This window comes from Sceloporus occidentalis, unplaced genomic scaffold (assembly GCF_023333645.1).
Source record: "Sceloporus occidentalis isolate IW3139 unplaced genomic scaffold, rSceOcc1.0.p SCAF_49, whole genome shotgun sequence".
In the NCBI taxonomy this organism is placed as follows: domain Eukaryota; kingdom Metazoa; phylum Chordata; class Lepidosauria; order Squamata; family Phrynosomatidae; genus Sceloporus; species Sceloporus occidentalis.
Genome location: NW_028317029.1, coordinates 4,934,231 through 4,956,422, shown reverse-complemented (window position 1 = coordinate 4,956,422; position 22,192 = coordinate 4,934,231). Strand labels below are relative to the sequence as shown.

Sequence of the window (22,192 nt, the reverse complement as noted above, 5' to 3'; positions counted from 1 at the left end):
CTTATAACTTCCAATATGCCACTCGCCCCCATTTATGCCTTATACCTCCCTATATGCCACTGTGCATCCTGATATGCCACTCCGCTCCCCATAAATGCCCTGCACCACCCTGAATTTCATTATACTCCCTGATTCACCACTCTGCCTCCCCCAGATATGCCTCCCTGAAATTCATTACACCCCCATACACCACTCTGCTACCCTGAAATTCATTATACCCCCATACACCACTATAACTCACCCATACACCACTCTGCCTCCTCCCCCCTCCCATACACCACTCTGCCTCCTCCCCCCTCCCATACACCACTCTGCCTCCTCCCCCCTCCCGTACACCACTCTGCCTCCTCCACCCTCCTGTACACCACGCTGCCTCCTCCCCCCTCCCGTACACCACGCTGCCTCCTCCCCCCTCCCGTACACCACGCTGCCTCCTCCCCCCTCACGTACACCATGCTGGCTCCTCCCCCTCCCATACTCCACGCTGGCTCCTCCCCCTCCCATACTCCACGCTGGCTCCTCCCTCTCCCATACGCCACGCTGGCTCCTCCCCCCTTCCATACTCCACTCGGCCTCCTGTCAGCAACGGAGGTTCACAAGACACCAGGGAGCCGGGTAGAGAGGCAGAGTGGCGTATGGGAGGGGGGAGGAGCCAGAGTGGTGTATGGGAGGGTGGCTCCCATACACCCCTCTGACTCCTCCCCCCTCTCATACACCACTCTGCCTCTCCCCCGACTCCCTGGTGTTTTGTGAACCTCCGTTGCTGACAGGCACTTTCATAGAAGCCTCAGTGTAAGTGAAGGACAGTAACGGAGGCTGTCTGTGCGATGCAGACCCCCACCCGCTGACAGAGAGGATGATCCTCTGCAGGAGACCTCGATTCTCTGTCAGCCGGTGGGGGTCTGCACGATGCGCACAGACAGCCTCCGTTACTGTCCTTCACTTACGCTGAGGCTTCTATGAAGCTGCAGTGAAAGTGCCTGTCAGCAACGGAGGTTCACAAAACACCAGGGACTCGGGAGAGAGGCAGAGCAGTGTATGGGAGGGGGAGGAGTCAGAGGGGTGTATGGGAGGGGGGAGAGAGAGACGCAAGTGAGAGACCTAGTGTAGAGAGTAGTGTCCCTTCCAATGATGGAGAGTAATATGTAGAACGTATGGAACCCCGTTCTCTGTAGCTGAGCTAATTGTTCAGTGCAGTGAAAGCTTCTTCTTCCAGTTTACTCCAGCAGAGGCTCCCGAAACCTTTTTATGTTTCTTGTTGGTGTGCGTTTTATGAATAGAAATTATCTAAAAACTCATCTTAACCCTTAGACGTATTAACTCCTTGAGCCTTGGTTTTAGTGCAACTGTTTTGGTGTTTGATGACTTCAGTGGCCTGGCACGGGCTAACAATCCGCATCAGACACACTTTCTCATGGATGTAACCCAGGCAGACCTAAGACTGGGAACAAGTACAGTACATTCCATCATGTGGTAGACACTCTTAGATCTTCAGCCTTGTCTTCTCATGCCAGACTCCCATGGCCCAAAAGGGGTTAATATGTCTACATCTGTGGTTCCCACATCTGTTCTGATCAGAGCAATGGATGCAAAAGCCTATAATGCGCAATCGTTAACTCTGCAAGTATGATGAACGGAGTACCGATGTTACTGTAGACCTCTTATGACAAATGGCGGTGTTTGTACGGAGTACGGGGCAACGCAGGTTCACTCCCTTTGATTGTTTGTGAATACAGCCCATGGTCCCTGATGAAGATGGTGCTGCCAGGATCCTTGGCTTTCCTTAAGATGTCAAACATGCCAAATACAAAGGATGTGGAGTCCAGGAAAGCTGCGTGTTCCTCACGGATTCTGCGCTGTTTAGGAGAGCGTGCGCGGCGGCCAAGATGTGAATTTACCGCCTATTTTCTTTTTGATTTAGGTGCAAAACCTGCCAGAAGAGCGGTAAGAAGCACACACTGAACAGCTGTGGAGTAGACATTTAAACAGCTGCTGCTGCCGGCTGTGAGCCAACTCCAAATACCCTCCGGCCCTGCGAGTTAACCCTTCACAGCCCCTTCAGTTTTTAATTCCTTGAGAATTTTTGTTTCCATGGCACGCTAATCCAACTCGCTATATAAACACCTCATAACAAGTGCACCATATTTTATGTCTAATCAATGGTGACCCTTTCCGTGTCTCCTCCGAGGCAGCAGTTGCAGGAGCGGCATGTGTCCTTTTTATTCGTGGAGTGCGCATAATCCATCGGCTTGTGATATCGGACAACTTTGATCTTTGTTTCGAGAATGCACCGTGTTATTTCCACTTCGTTAATGTATTGCCCATGCCTTGCCCACTAGTGCTATTGCAACTCTAAAAATAAAATAACCTTCTACAAAATATATATATAATAGACATTATGGTGAAGTTTACCATTATCCATGGCATCTGGTTGGAAATAATCTCAAAGATGAATAGTAGCACTTTGAGGAGGAACTATTGAGGAGGAAGGCTATAGCAGAATATTATTGGGGAAAATGGAAGCTTCTGCTGATTGGTCCAAATGTAGCACTTTGTAGCATAATTTAATTTCCTAAAGATAAATTGATAAAAAAAAAAATAAAAAAAGTTTAACGTTTCATATACTCAGCTGGCTAAATAAATCTTGCTGCAATGCAGTTGCGTTCAGACACTTTGACAGTGATTGAAATATAGTTGGGTGAAAAGGGTTTTTTGTTTTGTTTTTTATTTTCCTCCAAAAAATTTCTTCTAGATTTGAAATCTAGATAGAAACTGAAATCAGGATTATTTTTATTTCTGGTGTGAAGGGTCGATTATTTTTTTTTAATTTATTTTTTTTTAATCATTTATTTTAATGAAATTGTTTTCAATTTAAGAAACCTTTATAGTTGAAATAGAGCTGAGTTATGTATTTTTTTTTAATTTATTTTATAAATATTTTGTTTAACCATTTCAGTTACTAAACATTGGCATTTAAGCAAATACAAGAATATTTATGCTACATAATGTTTCATTCAATTTAAGTAGCTCTCCAAATAAGAGTAATTAACCTATTAAACTAAAATCAGTTCTGATATAGCCTTTTACTTATCTGACAGGTTATTATAAATATGAAATCTTCATCTGGTTACAAATATTAAAGATTGGAACTACCAGACAGAATAAGTCTTTATATTTAAAAATCATGATTTGAATCCAGTCTTACTGATTTGAATCAGATTCTCCCAGCTGGTGTGTATTTTTTGTGAAATGAAACTGCTTTATTAGAGAACGCAGCCGGCTTTTTCTAGATGTATAGTTTCCTTTTTTGTGGTGTTTTGTGGCTTTGGCACCCGTTTTATTTGTGTGTGGGATCGGGGGTGACGTTGTCTGACCCCGGTGGCATTCCGGCTCTCATTATGCACATTGTGTGAACAGATCACGTTTCCAGAGTATTTTGATTAGGTGACAATGTCTGTGGCTTAGTCCTCATCGGTAAAGCTTTAGTATCTCCAACAGGGATTTACTAAGTGATGAAAATTGTGTTGTGAAATCACCCACGTTATGCCGTAATTTATCTCCTAAACGGCCATGCGTGACAAATGTCAATATTAGATACACTTATGGATAAAAACAAAAATAACACATTGTTACAGAACTAAGAAACAGTCAAATCCGTGACAGTTGTTGCTTTTCTTGCTGCGCGGGGCTTAGGGGGTAACGATGTTAAAGTATAATAGAATAATCTGCAGCGGAGTCCCGTGTGTAATCTTATTTTCCCCTGTTTTAGCACACTTGGAGTTGGGGTGTATTTTATATGTAAAACACGAGCTTTAAGTTGAGTATGTTATGTATAATATTTTTCTGCTGGATATAGAAATTTCGTATTCTGACATACTATATAGTGTATGCTAAGGCACCAAATTAGTAGTATTTGCTATCGTTCTCACTCTGCATTTTTAGTCCACATTTTTTACATGTGTATACATGGAGACTCGGCATTCCATACCGAATGGCCACGCGTGTGAAGGATGACTACTGAGATAGAAAATGGAGTGTCACTTGTATTGGTGTAGTGAGAGAGACTACTATACACCATATTATATTATTACTATATATTACTATAATATTATGATTATGAATGTGGTTATTAAGAACATTATGGATATTACTATTCTTATATCATATATGTTATGCCAGAACCACCATTGAGTTGTGGGCCATAACTAGTCCACGTTCTCTGGATTTCCCAGCACGGACAGCTCAATTAAAATGGTTGGAACCGATTTAAATCGCTTGTTCAAAGCAAAGATTAACCTAAATCAGTGGCGTCGCTACAGGGGGGGCAAGGGGGGGGCAATTGGCCCTTCTAGGTTAATCCTTGCCCCCCTCTTGCCCCCCTGCCGAATTTGGAATAAAGTCGCAATGCGACTTTAAATCCCGTCTTTTTTTTTTTTTTAATGCGGAGGAGAGAGAGGGTGCGGCCCGCGTAAGATCGGCAGCCAGGGCAACCGATGTTACTAGGGCTGCACCTCGAGCCCTGCTACTTACCTGTGGGAGGGTCTTCTGTACTGCATAGAGGAAGCGGAACCTAGCAGAGTTCACGTGACATCACATGACTCTGCTCCAGTCCTACTTCCTCTGTGCAGTACCAGAGAACGCAGAGGGAGGCCATGCCCTCTGCTGAAGTCTGTGAGCGGCATCGAGGAGCTGCAGTGCAGGTAAGGGAGTGGGGATGGTGTTTGAATGAGTATGCGTGATTGAGGGAATTAATCTGTGAATGAATGAGTATAGGAATGAATGAGTGTGTGTGTGATAGCATGGATGTGTAAGTGCTGAAACCTAGGCATGATGGGACTTTGATTGCTCTTAGGAATCACACTCCTATCATGCCAAGTCAGCCAGTACATGCTGAAACCTAGCTAGCTGCCCCCCTTGTGTATTGATGCTGCCAGCAGTATAGGGTCTACACATCACTTACAGCCACCCTTTACCAGCATGTACTGGCTGACCTGGCATGATAGGAGTGTGATTGCTAACAGCAAGCACAGTCCCATCATGCCTAGGTACCAGCATTTACTGGTTGCCTGGGTATGACAGGAGTATGATTGCTGTGTGGGCAGTGTGGACGCCAGGGCTGGCTTTGGGGTGTGCAACCTGTGATCTATGCCTGTAATTTAGGGGGTTTTAAATATACCTTTTTAATGACGTGTTTTTATGTGAATTCCAATTGATCTATACCTGCTGTAGATCCATCTCTATATATTTCCATACATTATTTATGTATACCTGCAAATACAGTGTTTGTATGTCTTATTCAGTTGATTAATACCTGCAATGCTGTTTCCATGTATTTATTTGATCTATACCTGCAATGCTACGTTTCATATACTATTGTATACCTGCAAATACAGGATTTGTATGTCTGATTCTGTTTATTTGATATATACCTTCAGTGCTGAGATCACAAGTGAATTTCAGTTGATCTATACATGCAAAGCTTGGTTTGTGTGTTAATGTGTTGATCTATACCTGCTATCGGCAACTGGGGCTAATATTAATATATATGGGCAGCAGGGGCATCAATACACAAGGGGCAAAAACACTAAGGGGGGTATAAACGACAATGCAGCGTGAAAAATCCATCCTGATGTAGATGTCTGTGACGTAGATTGTGTCCTGCTGTTTGTGTGTTTTTGGTTATCAGTGTAGCAGAGCCTGTCCTCGGGTGTGTATTTGTGGGTGTCCTGGTGTGTGTGTGTTTGGGTGTTGGTGTGGCAGAGCCTGTCCTGGTGTGTGTGTGTGTGTGTGTGTTCGGTTGTCAGCGTGGCAGAGCCTGTCCTAGGGTGTGTGTTTGGGTGTCAGTGTGGCAGAGCCTGTCCTGGTGTGTGTGCGTGTGTTTGAATGTGGGTGTGGCAGAGCCTGTCCTGGTGTGTGTGTGTGTGTTTGGTTGTCGGTGTGGCAGAGCCTGTCCTGGTGTGTGTGTTTGGTCATCTGTTTCCTGGCACTTAACTTACAGTAGGAATTATTTAATTTATATTTATCCAGAGATAAAATGCACTCCTGAAGTTGTAGTGACTTCAGGGGACAAAATGTTCAAGGCCCTGAAATCATTTAGTGGAAAAGTTATTTATTGTGTTATAATATTTATTTCAAGGATTAGTCCCACTCAATTGTGGCTTCAGGCTTCCCATGTTGAATGATCAAGTATTATTTTAGCCCAATAACAAAAGTATAATTCCATAGCACATTACTTTTGGAAATTATGAATGCCCCCCAGTTTGACTGTGGTATCTTGTGTGCCCCCCCTATATATTGTTTCTAGAGTCGCCACTGACCTAAATCCTGGTCTGTTTCGGCTCTTTAGTGCTGGTGCAAAACCCATTTGTTGCGTGCGTGTTTTACTCGCTTCCCAACTTTATATACTGCTTTTCAAAAGCCTGCTTTACATATTTAGTGCCGTATGTGTGTGTGTATGTATATATATATATGTATATATGTGTACGTTGTACAGTTGGTGGGCCTTTCCTGTTAAGATTTGCCCCAGGTATATGGTGCACTTATAAAGGAAGAGGGGGGGTAGTATAGGGCTGTGTGAGACTGTGTGGCCCGGTTGACGTGTATGGCTTGGGTGCGGGCTATCGAGCCCCCTGTTCCCGTGGTGTTTACCTCCACCAAAGCCCCGCATCCGTACGTTCTTGATTAAAATTGTCGGCTAAGTTTAGCCAGACGCAGTAGCCCAGGCATAGCTGGCATAATCCAGATGACTGTCATGGTTGCTGTTTTTAGAAGGAGCGCAGCGTCTGAGGCTGGCATCTGTTATAGTTCGGCCTTCTTTATGAAGGTAGATCCCAGAATCCTTAAATCATGTGTCCAGTGCTGGATGCAAAACATTACAGCTGGAGAAGCCGGTGCGGCGGAGAGACCGGCTGATGCTGCCCCGTTATCGTCCAACGTGTAAGACGCGTCGCTGTGTTCTGCGCGTGTTTGTTCTGCGCCGCAGCTAGTAAATATGATGTGTTTATTGCAGGTACATCGCAAAATCAGAGAGGATTCGGACATGGCTCAGGACTCCCTCCAATGCTTGGCCCAGCTCGCGTCTCTCCACGGACCCATCTTCCCCGACGAGGGATCGCAGGTGGACTATCTGGCACATTTCATTGAAGGATTACTTAATATGATTAATGGGTACGTAGCTCTGGTCTTTATTATTAGCCTGGTATATACATCCCTTTTAAATTTACTTATTTATATAATTAACGTAATTTTCCCTAATTCTGTTCCTATACCTATGGATAATAATGTACTGTTTCTAATTATCGAAAGCTCCCTTTCTAATAAATCGTTTAGATTAGGGTAAAGAAATTAATGGGGGTATATTTCAAATTCTATTAAACTAGGTTTCTATATGGACCTCTCTGCCAGTAAAATATAATTCGCCTCCACGTGGTTCCTTTTTCTGTCCGGTGTCTTGCTATATGTAGTACATACACTATCATTCAAAAGTTTGGGGTCATTTTGTTTTTGAAAGAAAAGCAACTTTTGTTCATTAAAATAACAGAAAATCTTTTGCGCAGGGCCCTCCTGAACTGTTTCTATGTCATCTTGGTGTGTTACTAATTATGTCCTGACTACGCTTTGTACAGCACTGTGGATTCTGATGGTGCTACATGAAACAATAAATAAGCGTACTGAGGACCTTTATCACTCCTGTGTTCCAATGGCACGTTGTGTTCGCTAATCCAAGTTTGTTTAAAAGGCTAATTGATCGTTAGAAAACCCCCTTTGCAATTGTTACAGAAATCTCTCTCTCTCTCTCTCTCTCTCTCTCTCTCTCTCTCTATATCTATATATATATATATATATATATATATATATATATATATATATATATACACACACACACACACACACAGATTGTAGGTCTACACCTATGCGCCTGTTTTGCTGAAGGTCTGTATAAAATGAATTTAATGTAGTTATATACTCCGTGTGTTTTGGAGTCGATGTAATTCTTATCACTGTCTTATTTTATTGTTTAGGGTAGAAATTGAGGATTCCGAAGCAGTGGGCGTTTCCAATATAATCAGCAATTTGATTACCGTTTTTCCGCGCAGTATTTTGACTGCCATTCCCAGCGATCTCTTCTCGTCGTTTGTGAACTGCCTCACGCATCTCACGTGTTCCTTTGGACGAAGCGCCGCTCTGGAGGAGGTGGTAAGGATCGATAACCTGTGCTTCTGACCCCTTTATGAGTTGCTTGCTGCTTTTAGAATGACCTGGTGTGCGGAGTAGTGACTGACTTCCATCGGTGGCCTTTCCACACCTTTTATCTTTACATCCGAAGCTCATCATTGTATTATCAGGGCAGTGTAGGGATTTTTATTTTGTGCATAAAGTTATAAAATATGCGGATTTTCATTTGGGTTGAGTCTGCATAGCGTCTGAACGTAGGTCAGTTTAAAGGGTTTTGCTTCGGTACGGATCGCCGTGTTGCAGGGTAGGTGGATATCAAGACGATATTGGATATGACGGAGAAATCTTTTTTATTTTTTTTATTTTATTTAAGCGGCTCTTAATCAAAAATAGATCTTATGTTCTGTATTGTTCTTGCATACTTGCCGTCACCCTGTGATACTTAAAATGTATTGGTGTAGGTTGCCCAGCCAAAAAAAACACAAAATGAAAACACTTAAGAAGTATGATTTGTGAGTTATGCTTCATAATGTGAGCGCTAGATCAGGTAGAAACACACAAGATATAATGATCTCCATTAATATGGATGCAGCTGAAAAATAGAAGTTTACTACCCGCAGGTTATGCTTCTCTGCCCGTCGTTTGTAGACACCTGTACATCAGCAGTGTGGTAAAACCCTATGTTACCCTGTACTGTAAACCTTCCGCTCTGTGGGTGACCTCGTTTTACTGATGTATAGAATACTCGCGGGGCTAGAAATCTGAAAGCTGCTATAAAAAGAATTTAAGAAATAAGCTGCCTATTAAGCGTCTGTAGCCTTGACAGTCCTGTCCAGCTGCTGGTTCTCGACGCACTTCTGCTATATGATCTGTTGACCGAATCACTCCAGCTTTGAACTAGGGAGTCTAGACCGTGGAGATTATACGGCAAGCACATAGGATTTAAGGGCTATGAGACAACACCCTTATGTTTATATACACACAGCGATATGTGAGGTTGCTGCGGCTTCCTCAAAGTTCATCCTAGGTCCCTTTAGCCTATGCGCCCCACCAATCAAGGCGACGACAACTTAACGTATTTCGAAAGACCAGAGAGGATCGTATGGAACTGCTTAGTGAAGAAAGGAACTAAATCTACTGCTCTGATGTGCTTGTGTTTACCGTGCTTTATTTTTAGTGACTATTTTTGTTAAATCATCTTATCGTCGTTTTATATAATATGATTCATGATATTCCTTGAAGAAAAGAAAAAAAACTAGGCAGTTGCTGGTAGTCGTAGGGATATTACAAGATCCAAGCGCTTTGAGTGCCAGCAGACTGGAATACAGTATGGGAGTGAAACGGCCTGGCTGGGTACCATGACATGCCTGGTTCTGCGGAAGACGTCTGATTCCTATTGGAACGCATGGCGGTTCCTGGAGCGTATAGATCAGTGGTGGCCATCTCTTGTTGGCGGAATATCCCACCGTTCTTGCCGTTCTCTGTGTAGGATGTACAGTAAAAAGGCTTTATGGGTTTGCTGCTGTATGCTGCAGCTTCCCCCCAGCACTGCAAGTTTCAGTCTCTCGAGCATTTATATTTTTAGCTTGTAATCTTTAGCTTAAGCCACTGTCCTCCGCATGACTCTATTAAATGTTTTGACCCTAGAATAATTTAGTGGACTACTGCTGCCAGATATCTACAATTTTGAAGTTTAAAAATGCACTGTACGCCTCAATATAATCATAGTGTATATATATATCTTCACTAAGAAGGTTGTAGGTAAATTACATGACCTTCTAGCAAAGGACCAGGCAATGTGGGAAGTGTTAAGATTGGGCATACTAGATGGGTCACAACGTTCCTATCAGCAGTCATTCTATGCTTAAAGATGTAACTTGGTTTTAGATCAGCAAGTGTGTGCAACACATCGTTACCCATGTTTTGGAAAGGGTTAAGGTGTCAAATTAGGATGAGTTTCACTAATAAAACATGAGTAGGGGCTTTCTTGTCAAAAGAGCACACTCCCTGGTTATCAAGCAAGGCTCGATCCCTATCCGTTTGTTGGACGTAGATCTCAAGTACTTAATTGGCTGTCGTTATGTAGGATAATTCATTCATTCGCTTTGGCCGGGCGAAAAATAAGATTCCTATTACAGCATACGGAATAAACCATGCAAAGACTTTTGTTTTGTCCGCCAACTCACCGTTTTCTCAGTTCTATTAAACTTTGGTTGAGCACCTCTGACGTTTTGTCTTCTGTTCCTGCAGCTTGACAAAGATGACATGGTGTACATGGAAGCCTACGATAAGCTGCTTGAATCCTGGCTCACCTTGGTACAAGACGATAAACATTTCCACAAGGGCTTTTTCACCCAACATGCTGTCCAGGTCTTTAACTCTTATATCCAGTGCCACCTGGCAGCTCCTGAGGGCACAAGGAACTTGGTAAGTTTGTTAATGTTCCTAGAACCTAGTAATATTTATGTTCTTCTGGACTATTTTCATTTTATGTTCATCTGGTATGCCATCCAGGTATGTACGTAAGGAACTTCACCAAATAAAGATTGGCATGAGAGGCTCTTTTTTTTTCCAGCTCTGTACCTTGCTTGGTTGAAGAGGACAATACTTCTAGGCTGTCTAAAATGTCAGGGCTGTAGGTATCCTGAGGAAATCCCACTTTGGGGTATCTTTTGCAATAAGCCAATGACTTATAGTTAAATTCTTAAATAATTTAGCTGTTCTATCCTCGTTCAGACTTTCAGCGATTCACACTATAAAAGAGGCAAGCCTTCCATCTCCTGATTTCAACATCAATTACTTAAAACAAATTACAAAGGGAAAAATGGTGAAAATGAGCAGCCAGTAATGGCGCTGTCGGTTACGTCCAACGAATCTCTCATCTAATTTTTATCTGAAATACAAAGTTTTCTGTTTTGGGCTTTTTTATCCCTGAAAAACATACCCACGAAAAGTAAAATCAGATGTTACCGTCATTAACTCTCAATGTTATTGTACACAAGGCATAGCTTGCTCAAGCCTATCTCATCTGAATAAGATATTTAACTCAAAGTAACAAATTAAAGCACAGCTGACATTCCAGCTCTCTACTTGTTTGGATTCAAAGCGGTGGTCAGAGCTTTAAGGATAGATGTGAAGCTGTAGGCAGCGCCAGCTGCAGCTTTGAAGTCGCCAAAAGAGAAGTGTTTGGTGGTTTAGATTAAGGAGAGCTCGGAATCTGGAAAGTGTGTTTTAGCAAGCCGCGTTAAAGTGTGTGGCAGCCCCCTCTAGCATACTTAGCCCCTCTTCCGCTTCATAAAGGCAGGGCTTCGCAAATCCTTTAAGCCGGAGCCCCTACAATTGTGGTGTTGGTTCCTAACTTAATTCTCAGTGTTTGATTTAGAATTTAGATTTAGGAGTCTGAAAAATGTTTGTGCCTCTCAGATGAAACAGTCATCCTTTAGGTTGGTTGCGAAAGGAACGTAGCTCAGTTACCCACAAGTCAATGTATTTTGTTTTGAAGACTGGGCTGATATAACAGACCTAGAACATATATATATATATATATATAATATTTATTTATTTTTTTAACTCAGTTTATTTCATTCTAGGATGTTATTAACAGTTTAAGCTGGGATGTTAAATGCTTCATTGTGGAATTCCATAAACCTGATATCTCCTGGAAGTCTGAGTTATAATATATAATTTGTTGAGTCTATTTATTCTTATAGTGGATTATCTTTTCGTTCAGTATTACTTCCTATGACATGTTTAATTTTAAGTTAAATGCATGCAATTCATACCCGATTTCTACCCTTTTTCCATGTTCAGACTGCAAATGGTGTAGCCTCCCGGGAGGAGGAAGAAATAAATGAAATCCAGGAGGATGACCGCGACTTATTCTCCGACCAGTTGGCAAGCGTGGGAATGCTTGGGCGGATAGCAGCAGAACACTGCATACCCCTGCTTACCAGGTAGACTTCAGTCCCAACTCTAAGTTTGATAAATACATTTTCCGTGACCTTTCATATAACTATTTTTATGATTTGAGTAGGGCTGCAACTAACGATTATTTTCATAATCGATTAGTTGGCCGATTATTTTTTCGATTAATCGATTAATCGGATAAAAAAATGAATGTACATTTTTCATTTATTTAAAATAATTTAATAAACAAATGATGTTAAATGCATTTCTTGTCTTTATTTCCCAACCAGCCCCCCCAATTTATGCACATTTGAGCACAGGCTTGCCACGCTGCCTCCCAGACATGCCACGCTGCCTCCCACATATGCCACTCCACGCTGCCTCCCACATATGCCACTCCACGCTGCCTCCCACATATGCCACTCCACTCTGCCTCCCACATATGCCACTCCACGCTGCCTCCCACATATGCCACTCCACGCTGCCTCCCACATATGCCACTCCACTCTGCCTCCCACATATTCCACTCCACCCTGCCTCCCACATATTCCACTCCACCCTGCCTCCCACATATTCCACTCCACCCTGCCTCCCACATATTCCACTCCACCCTGCCTCCCACATATTCCACTCCACCCTGCCTCCCACATATTCCACTCCACCCTGCCTCCCACATATTCCACTCCACCCTGCCTCCCACATATTCCACTCCACCCTGCCTCCCACATATTCCACTCCACCCTGCCTCCCACATATTCCACTCCACCCTGCCTCCCACATATTCCACTCCACCCTGCCTCCCACATATTCCACTCCACCCTGCCTCCCACATATTCCACTCCACCCTGCCTCCCACATATTCCACTCCACCCTGCCTCCCACATATGCCACGCTGCCTCCCACATGCACATTTGAGCCCAGGCTTGCCACGCTGCCTCCCAGACATGCCACTCCACGCTGCCTCCCACATATACCACTCCACGCTGCCTCCCACATATACCACTCCACGCTGCCTCCCACATATGCCACTGTGCATGATACGCCCTTTACCCCCTGATACACCACTCCATCCTCCCCAGACATGCCACACTGCCTCCCAGACATGCCACGCTGCCCTCCCCACATATGCCTTATATATCGTATATGCCTTATACCCCCAGATATCTCATAGTCCCCTCAGAGTCACAGACCATACTTTTATAAATAAGTACTGGGTTAATCTTCACTGCCCCCAGGATTTAGATTCCCCTTAGTCTGCCCCCCTTTACTTCTAACTGCGCCTTAAGTTAACTTTATTAAATTAACCCTCAGTCCTCATCATTAAATTAACACTAAACACCCCATTAACCATAACTACCCCTAAATTAACTCTAAATACCCCATCAAACACAACTACCCTAAATTAACCCTAAAGACCCCCATCAACCACAACAGCCCCTAAATTAACCTTAAACACCCCATTAACCACAACTGCCTCAAATTAACCCCAAACACCCCATTAACCACAGCTGCTCCTATATTAACCCTAAACACCCCATTAACCATAGCTGCCCCTAAATTAACCCTAAACACCCCATTAACCATAGCTGCCCTTAAACACCCCATTAACCATAGCTGCCCCTGAACACCCCATTAACCATATCTTCCCCTAAATTAACCCTAAACACCCCATTAACCATAACTGCCCCTAAATTAAACCCCACCTCCCCTAACTTTCAGCAGCCCAAATATTAATTTGATACTTACAGTTAGATGAGTGTCACAGCCATGTGGTTCTGGCCTTCTGGGAGAAGGAAGGGGGCGGGGCCAGTTGTCACAGTGATTACAGGGAGGGGCTGGTAAGTAAGAGCTGCTGCTGTGAGTCACTGAAACGGTTTATATAATGAGGGGTATTTTTCAGAGCGTTTGCTCTGAAAAAACCCTCATTTAATAATCGATAAAAATCGATTCAACTAATCGATAATGAAATTCGTTGGCAACGATTTTCATTATCGATTATTATCAATTTTATCGATTAGTTGTTGCAGCCCTAGATTTGAGTATCCTTTTGATGCATTTGAGGCTAATCTCATGATTGTTGTGTACAAAGGCAGTGTGCAATTTAGAGGACAATCCTATCAACAAATCCCATCGAAATCAGTGAAACTTTCTATTGGTGTAGCTGCATGCTGGCAAGGGAAAGGCAGATATAAGGCTTCCTGATGTACCATACTCAGTCCAGGGTGGGGGTTACATTTGAGATTAGGTTAATGCAACTATTAAAACAAAACTAATGTACTGGTGGTATCCTCCTGTACCCTCAAAGACAAGGGTAGATTCTTCCTTCATGTTCAACTCATGTGTAGAATCTTTCCAGAAAGGATTGACCTTCCTTTATATGTAATCGGGTAACTTTCTGAAATCATTGACCGTGGTATTTGTAGTTTAAAAGAGATGCATTTCATGGGTCAGACACCATCTTGGGGAAGACAGGGTTCAGCTCCTTTATTGTGCTGTTAACGCCTAATAGAAGTCTGCTTGAAGATAATCTGATGTGGGAGATAACTCGTAGCTGTCGTGTCTCACTTTTAGCTTGTTAGAGGACAGAGTGACCAGACTTCATGGGCAGCTGCAAAGGCACCAGCAACACATACTGGCCTCTCCTGGGTCAGGCTCTTCAGAGAATAACGTGCTGGATGACCTGTACGAGGACATTCACTGGCTTATTTTAGTTACAGGTAAGTGCGACAACCTTGATTACTTCTTGGACCTTACAATAATCCATCACCATTTCACTTTCCCAATATTGCATTGAACCCACATCCAAAGCCACACTGGGCCATTAACACATGAATGTTTTGGGCCATTAATGTGAAATCAGTTTTCTCCTAATTAGGCCTTGGTGTATTGAGATAGAGATGTATCACTGCTGATGATAATAGTTCTTAGTTCTTTTGATGTGCTGAATGCTAGTGACAACCCTTTGGCACCCAAATGTTTTATTTATTATTTTCCTCCCTTTCCAAACTAGGCTACCTCTTAGCAGATGATACTCAGGGAGAGACTCCTTTAATACCTCCAGAAGTAATGGAATATTCAATCAAGCAGTCAACAGAGGTGGATATCAATACAACCCTGCAGATTCTGGGATCTCCTGGAGAGAAAGCCTCATCTATACCAGGGTGTAATAGAACTGATTCCGTTATCAGGTAAGCCTGCAGAACGCTTTGTGTTATGTTAGCAAATTCTTTAGTATTCATTCATCTCTGGTGTTTGGGGCAATATAGTCCCTATATAACATTTGAAACAATCTCACAGGGCATTTATTTCTTCAGATTTTATTTAAGGACTCATCTGTTATTTTTAATATGAGCCGGTAGGAAGAAACTAATTCTTTTAAGTGTACGATGTTGGATGTGAAGCCCTATAGCGGCAACAGCGGTTAGATGAATAACTGTACACCATTGTCACTGTACAGGTTGGTATCTGCGGTTCTGAGGGTATCCGAAGTAGAGTCTCGAGCCACACGGGCAGACTTAACGCACCTCTTAAGCCCCCAGATGGGAAAAGATATTGTATGGTTCCTGAAGCGATGGGCAAAGACCTACCTTCTTGTTGATGAAAAGCTGTATGACCAGGTAACGTACATGAGCTTTCTTCCTTCCTCAAACGGTAGTTTCCTTTAGCAGAAGTATTGTGATGCAGATGTTAACATTTTGTAAGAATTACCTTAAACACATAATCAAATAGTGTGAAGATCACCAAAATATTCAGACTTTCACACGTAGATAAGCACTGTTGGGCTTAAAATGTATAAGGAAGTGTACACCTATTGCACCTTCCTGACATCTGATGGGAACCTCCAACAAGTTACCTGATCTGTGATTATATAGAGGATCCTTTCACTTAATGGCACAGCTCTTCTGGAGGTTTACAGTTTGTGGGTGAATTGCTGTTTGATGAGTTCCTGTGTTTTACTGTAACACTATCCAAAGTTCATCGTTTACAAGCTATAAAGTTGCCCTTTTATTGTTTTCTTGGGGATCCTGGCAATTCTTCTGGATTATCATCCTCCCCTATGAACTACCACATGTGACTGGAACTGACATGCGAATGGGGTTTAGAGCTGTAGGTGCGAAATATGGGACCATGTCAACCATGAGATTGAACGTTTGTGTGATCGGCAGGGTTGAGGCAATGTTGTTGGTTTATTCATCCATTAAATAATGGAGGACTGTGAATTATGAGCGATTACCCTAGCAAATGTGTCCTGCGATAAAGGATGAGTTCCCCTTGCTTACTTCATTTGGCCACTCACGGATGCGACTACTTTTCCAATTACTGCAGATCAGCCTACCATTTAATACAGCGTTTGGGGCAGATACAGAAGGCTCTCAGTGGATCATTGGTTACCTTCTAGAAAAAGTCATAAGCAATCTTTCCGTGTGGAGTTCGGAGCAGGAACTGGCAAATGACACTGTCCAGTTACTGGTTACTCTGGTGGAAAGGAGAGAACGGTAAGAATGTTTCCACAGACTGTATTTTAGTGGGTACTTTCTAATAGATGCTGTAAATACGCTTCTTTCATATACAGCTTTTGTTATCCAGCCCATAGAAAAGATTTGAGGCGCTATATATTTGTTTTTGTGCCATAAATGCTTATAATGTTAAGATGTGCAGTAAGTATGAGTGGCTGCAGATGTGTGATAACATCCATTTTTGGTCTTGTTGCCATGGCAATTTTTTTTTTAATTTCTCTAATGTGCTTGACACTTATGGTTTTAAAGGGCCAATGTGGTGATTCAGTGTGAGAATTGGTGGAACTTGGCCAAACAGTTTGCACGGAGAAGCCCACCCCTCCACTTGCTGTCCAGCTCGGTGCAGAGGACCCTGATGAAGGCTCTAGTACTTGGAGGATTTGCTCAAATGGACTCCGACACAAAACAACAGTACTGGACAGAGGTAAGAAAACATGCGTATACAGTGCCTTCTACGCCTACGTGAAAATGGTTTAACTGATCTGTAATGGGTTTTCCTGTGTTTTGGTGCACTGGTTATTTTTGTAGACCACACAAAATCCTTTATTGCACGCAGATGTCAGAAGTGAATCGGTCACATTTATTGGGGCTTAAGTTATACCATTACCAGTAATTTAAACAGTTCCTTCTTATTAGCACTTTTACCTGCTTTTTAGCACTGAAACGCACAAATATTTTACCTTGAACCAATTCACTGAAGATGGCTCCTTTCTTTTAACAGGTCCTACAGCCTCTTCAGCAGAGGTTTTTGAATGTGATAAATCAAGAGAACTTCCAGCAGATTTGCCAAGAAGAAGAAGTGAAGCAGGAGATCACAGCCACACTGGAAGCTCTCTGTGGTATTGCAGAGGCCACTCAGATAGACAATGTAGCAATCCTTTTCAATTTCCTAATGGACTTTCTAACGAACTGCATCGGCTTAATGGAAGTCTACAAGAACACACCAGAGACTGTGAACCTAATTATAGAAGTGTTTGTAGAAGTTGCCCATAAACAGATCTGCTATCTGGGAGAGGTGTGTAACAGTGACATACATGTAATCATTTCCGTGCCCCGTATCAAGTGTCAGGGGAAAATGAATCAACTTACAGCAAGATAGTTGATTTCTTCATACAACAGAACTTAAGGATAACCTATAGGTCATTACAAGCTCCTTTCACACGCTGCAACAATGAAGCATATGCCAGAGAGAGCCCTGTTTATGGGCCGTTGAAACACACTAAGCATATACAGTGGGGCATAAACCTAGTGTAGGGGTACACCAAAAACATATTTACATCCTATACATATGTTTACAGTTTTACTTCTTTTGCAGTTTGTATGAAACAGCTGATAATCGTATGTCTTATTTTACAAATTATTTGGAAATTCAGTAGGCATAACTTTTATTAAACTAAAAAATGGTCTTTTAACCCAGAATGGTCAAACTTCTCCAAAATGGGTAATAGGCTTGTAGATGCCATTGGTTACCTTCTAGAAAATGTTTATGCTTAAACTTGGCAACTCTGTGGTCCTTTGTCTTTTGATTCAGGTAATAGGTTGGGTTCTGATAGAATTCTTTTGCTGTCCCTGGGTACTCCGCCGTCTGTATTTGGCATGCGTCTACTTTTTAAATTTCTAATGCACAGCTCATTTACTACCAGGAAATAGTTAATCCTCGAAGTCAAAGTGTTTTCTTGTTCAAAGTAACATTCAACATATTTCTAATTATTCTTCAGTCCAAAGCCATGAACCTGTATGAAGCCTGCTTGACTCTGCTGCAAGTATATTCCAAAAATAACCTGGGCAGGAAACGCATTGACGTGACAGCCGAGGAGGACCAGTACCAGGACCTTCTGCTCATCATGGAGCTTCTCACCAACCTTCTCTCTAAAGAGTTTATTGATTTTAGTGATACAGGTATCCATATATTGAGATACAGCAAAATATGTTTTTACATGTTCAATGTCTGTCTCCTGTATATTAATCCTCTGATTTCTTCTAGATGAGGTGTTTAGACCTCATGAGCAAGGACAAGCTACCAACAGGCCAGTATCTGCAGCTGATGTCGTGTTATATGGAGTTAACATCGTGCTGCCCTTAATGTCTCAAGACCTGCTAAAGGTATGTGTTCTTGTGAGATCGTTGTAACCTTCATTGCTTGTTGGATCTAGTTTTGACCTATTTAGTGACACAGAAACATGGAATATATACAATCCCTTCTAGTCTGGCCATTTTTTCCTTGCTGTATTAACCTCTACCTTGTCTGCTGGAAGGTTATTTCACACATCTACATACAATAAACCTTCAAGGCTGGTTTGATCTTGCATAGTAATGGGATTTGGTGGAACATTTCTATAGGAGCAGAGAAGGCATTTAAACTAGGGGGTCCTTTTAAAGAAGAAGAAAAGCTCAAGTAGTTCCATTCCAGACAGATCTCCTCAGCTCACCTTTGCAGTCAAGCATCTGTAGAATAATATATCAGACATACAGACTTTGATAGTGGATAAGAACCTTCGACCCATCTAGTCTTCTAGGGTTTTCCTACTCTGCTTCTAACCCAAGTCCATATATAAGAACATCATAGAAAATGTTTTTTTGTTTTGTTTTGTTTTTTTTTACTTTTCTGCTAAGCACGTCTTTTTTTTTCTTTCCCCAGTTTCCTTCACTATGTAATCAGTACTACAAGCTTATCACTTTTATATGTGAAATTTTTCCTGAGAAGATTCCCCAACTTCCTGAAGACCTATTCAAGAGCCTCATGTATTCCTTAGAGCTAGGAATGACTTCGTATCCTTTTTACTTGGGAGAAACTCTGTTTAGAGGGGGGAGTTATGTGCCATTTTTGTTGCTAAATGTGTGAGAGGGCAATACTCAGAGGTGAGCCAGTGGTGCCATCATAATGAACGACAAGCGATGCTACTGTTGAATTCTCTAATTTCCTGTTAAATATTAAGTAATCTGCCTGTTGAACGGGGATTAGTTTGCGGATCCTTAATTCTTCGTATAAGAATGAGTTCAGAGGTGTCCCAGCTTTGCCTTGAAGCGTTAACACCGTTGGCTGAACAATGTGCCAAAGCCCAAGATAATGATTCTCCTCTGCTGGCGGCAACACGGCACTTCCTCAAGGTAAGCGCAAAGGAGTCCTAATCGCAGTGATCGGCCTCCTGAAAAAGCCTGGTGCCTGTATTCATAATATTCATAAGGCTTTTTTCACCTTTTCAGTTGGTTTTTGATATGCTCGTCTTGCAAAAACATAACGCAGAGATGACGACGGCAGCGGGGGAAGCATTTTACACACTTGTGTGTCTAAATCAGGTACATCTCTTTATGAACTACTACGCTCAGGGTGGAATTCTTTATTGTTTAACAATGACGTTAGCAGTCCGGTAACAATTAGTTTTTTTATTTTTTTATTAAAGAAATGTTTTTACTGTTTGGTTATGAAACCGTATCACATTACAATGAAACAAGTATTTCTGGTAAAAAAAAAAAAATCATTTTATTCATGCAACGTAAGAAATCTGCTCCATTGTTAATATCATATAAAACATCATAAACCTTAGAGCAGTTCATTATCTGTTTCCAATCGGTAGGCGTGTTAAAGTTGGCTTTCTCTAAGGGGGCTCCCACCATACTTTCATATCCTCTTGTTGTTGTCCTATGGTTGTAAGGAATATTTATCACAAAATAATGCATAAATAGCTACTTTCTAAGTTAATATGTTTCGTGCAAGTTCTGACCTACTTATGATCCTCTAATATTTAAGAACTCAGTTCTCACAGCCAGGAAGCCTTTTGGGGATCAGAAAATGGCACCGAATGTGTCGTACATAAATATTTATGCTACAAAATGACCTCTCGCAAGCCACATATTGTTGCAAAAAGAGTAAAATGTGTTGGGTTCAAGTGGTAAATCACACTGGAAAACCGCAAATAACGAACACAATGTAAAGCTTTGTTTTCTGGAATTCTGCTAACTTGACACACATTTCTACCTGCCCTACAATATACATATGCTTATGGGGGGGGGGTAACATGCCATTATCCCAGTGGGTAAATCACACACAACAACTTAACTGGTCCCCAAAGGATCCTAGGAACCTGTTTATTCCCAGATGCCCGGCAGCCATGCCAGACTGGATACTTTACTGTCACTTTAAATCATCCATCTCCATTGATAGAAGCCGGTCTGGATTATGTTTTGCTGATCTAAACCAAGTACACCTAAAAGCATTACACCGATTGAAGCACATATAGTTTGTTTTAATAAATTAATGTTAAAAGCTATATGGATGACAGACGCATTTCGGTGGTGGTTGTCAAATAGTCTACATGCCCGAGCGCTGATGGAAAATGAGCCTGCGCAGTATCCGTCAACTAAATCAGACTACTAAACCGGGCTATAAATATTACACTATTTTTGCTTGGTAGCATTTAACCGGATAACCCGTTGACCTTTTATCACATCCCATTATGCCGAGGTGGTGAATATCACCCGCAGTGTAAAGTGGACACGGTTTGCCTTGATCTTTTACCGTCTAAATATCAAAAGAAATGCAGAAGTAGATGAGCGCGTGACAAAAATTTGATCCATAGAAAGGGGACCATATTACATTACATGAAACATAATCTAATATTCTTACACAAACCCAACTTTTAGTGTAGTTATAAAGATTTAGTTCTTAACCTCAACTATATTTTGGATGGATAGAAATCAAAGGCGGCCATTTTTCTGCATAAATCATTTCCAAACTATTGGAAACAACGCATGGGTAACATATTGAGCAAATCTATCGAGAGAAAACACACTTCTTGAAACTTCAGCAGAGAAGGTGGAACAGCACCTGAAACATCTTATAACCAAGACATTGGAAACATTCTCAGTACTGCTTCCCAGAAATACATGTTTTTACCATGGAAAAGTTTGCTTGTATCCGTCTTACAAGGAATGCTTTGATTGTCCACAGTTGTGCGCGTGCGATTGCGGTAGAAGCGCAGGAATTATTAATTCATTATTAATCTCTTTATTTTGCAGGCAGAGTATGCGGAGTTGGTAGAAACGTTATTGTCGAGCCAGCAGGATCCTCTCATTTACCAGCGGCTAGCAGATGCCTTCAACAAACTAACAGCCAGCAGTACTCCTCCGACTCTCGACCGAAAGCAGAAGATGTCTTTTCTCAAAAGCTTGGAAGAGTTCATGGCCAACGTCGGGGGCCTCCTCTGTGTCAAATAATAGGCTCATGTGTAGGCCCTTTCCGCAAAATGCACTGAAGAAGCTGACAGCCGTCGGTCCCCCTACCTGCTCGCAGGCCCTGTAGGCGCATCCTCGGGGTGGTTTTAAAAGTGTCTAAGGGGACTTTAGAGCTAAATTCAGCTATATGACTATATCTGCAGCACAATTTCTGTGCTTTATTGGATGAATGGATAAATGTATTTTTTAAACAACTTTCCATACACCTGCTATCAAATAGGCGCTGTTCTAATGAATTGCAGTGCCTTTCCCCACCCCTTGGTCAGAAGCATAGCCACGTTGCCTGAAAGTTTTTTTTTTTGTTTGTTTTTGTTTGTTTTTTTTTGCATCCAACCCCCTATTTTATATATGGAAAGTCCTGT

At 42.1% G+C, this 22,192-nt stretch overlaps 1 protein-coding gene across 1 annotated transcript in view; it reads left to right on the top strand.

The window, feature by feature from the left end:
• LOC149288944 (exportin-4) overlaps positions 1–21,812 on the top strand; it is a 39,124-nt gene extending 17,312 nt beyond the window's left edge. Inside the window, exons 7-22 of the mRNA XM_089491227.1 lie at positions 7,010–7,167; positions 8,022–8,196; positions 10,426–10,602; positions 11,986–12,128; positions 14,653–14,798; positions 15,092–15,269; positions 15,539–15,698; positions 16,408–16,577; positions 16,848–17,022; positions 17,320–17,613; positions 18,317–18,497; positions 18,583–18,701; positions 19,237–19,367; positions 19,589–19,706; positions 19,803–19,895; positions 21,615–21,812. Of these exons, the coding sequence (XP_089347353.1) occupies positions 7,010–7,167; positions 8,022–8,196; positions 10,426–10,602; positions 11,986–12,128; positions 14,653–14,798; positions 15,092–15,269; positions 15,539–15,698; positions 16,408–16,577; positions 16,848–17,022; positions 17,320–17,613; positions 18,317–18,497; positions 18,583–18,701; positions 19,237–19,367; positions 19,589–19,706; positions 19,803–19,895; positions 21,615–21,812 (2,616 nt within the window). The remainder of the gene's footprint in view (positions 1–7,009; positions 7,168–8,021; positions 8,197–10,425; positions 10,603–11,985; positions 12,129–14,652; positions 14,799–15,091; positions 15,270–15,538; positions 15,699–16,407; positions 16,578–16,847; positions 17,023–17,319; positions 17,614–18,316; positions 18,498–18,582; positions 18,702–19,236; positions 19,368–19,588; positions 19,707–19,802; positions 19,896–21,614) is intronic.
• Positions 21,813–22,192: the final 380 nt, after the last annotated feature.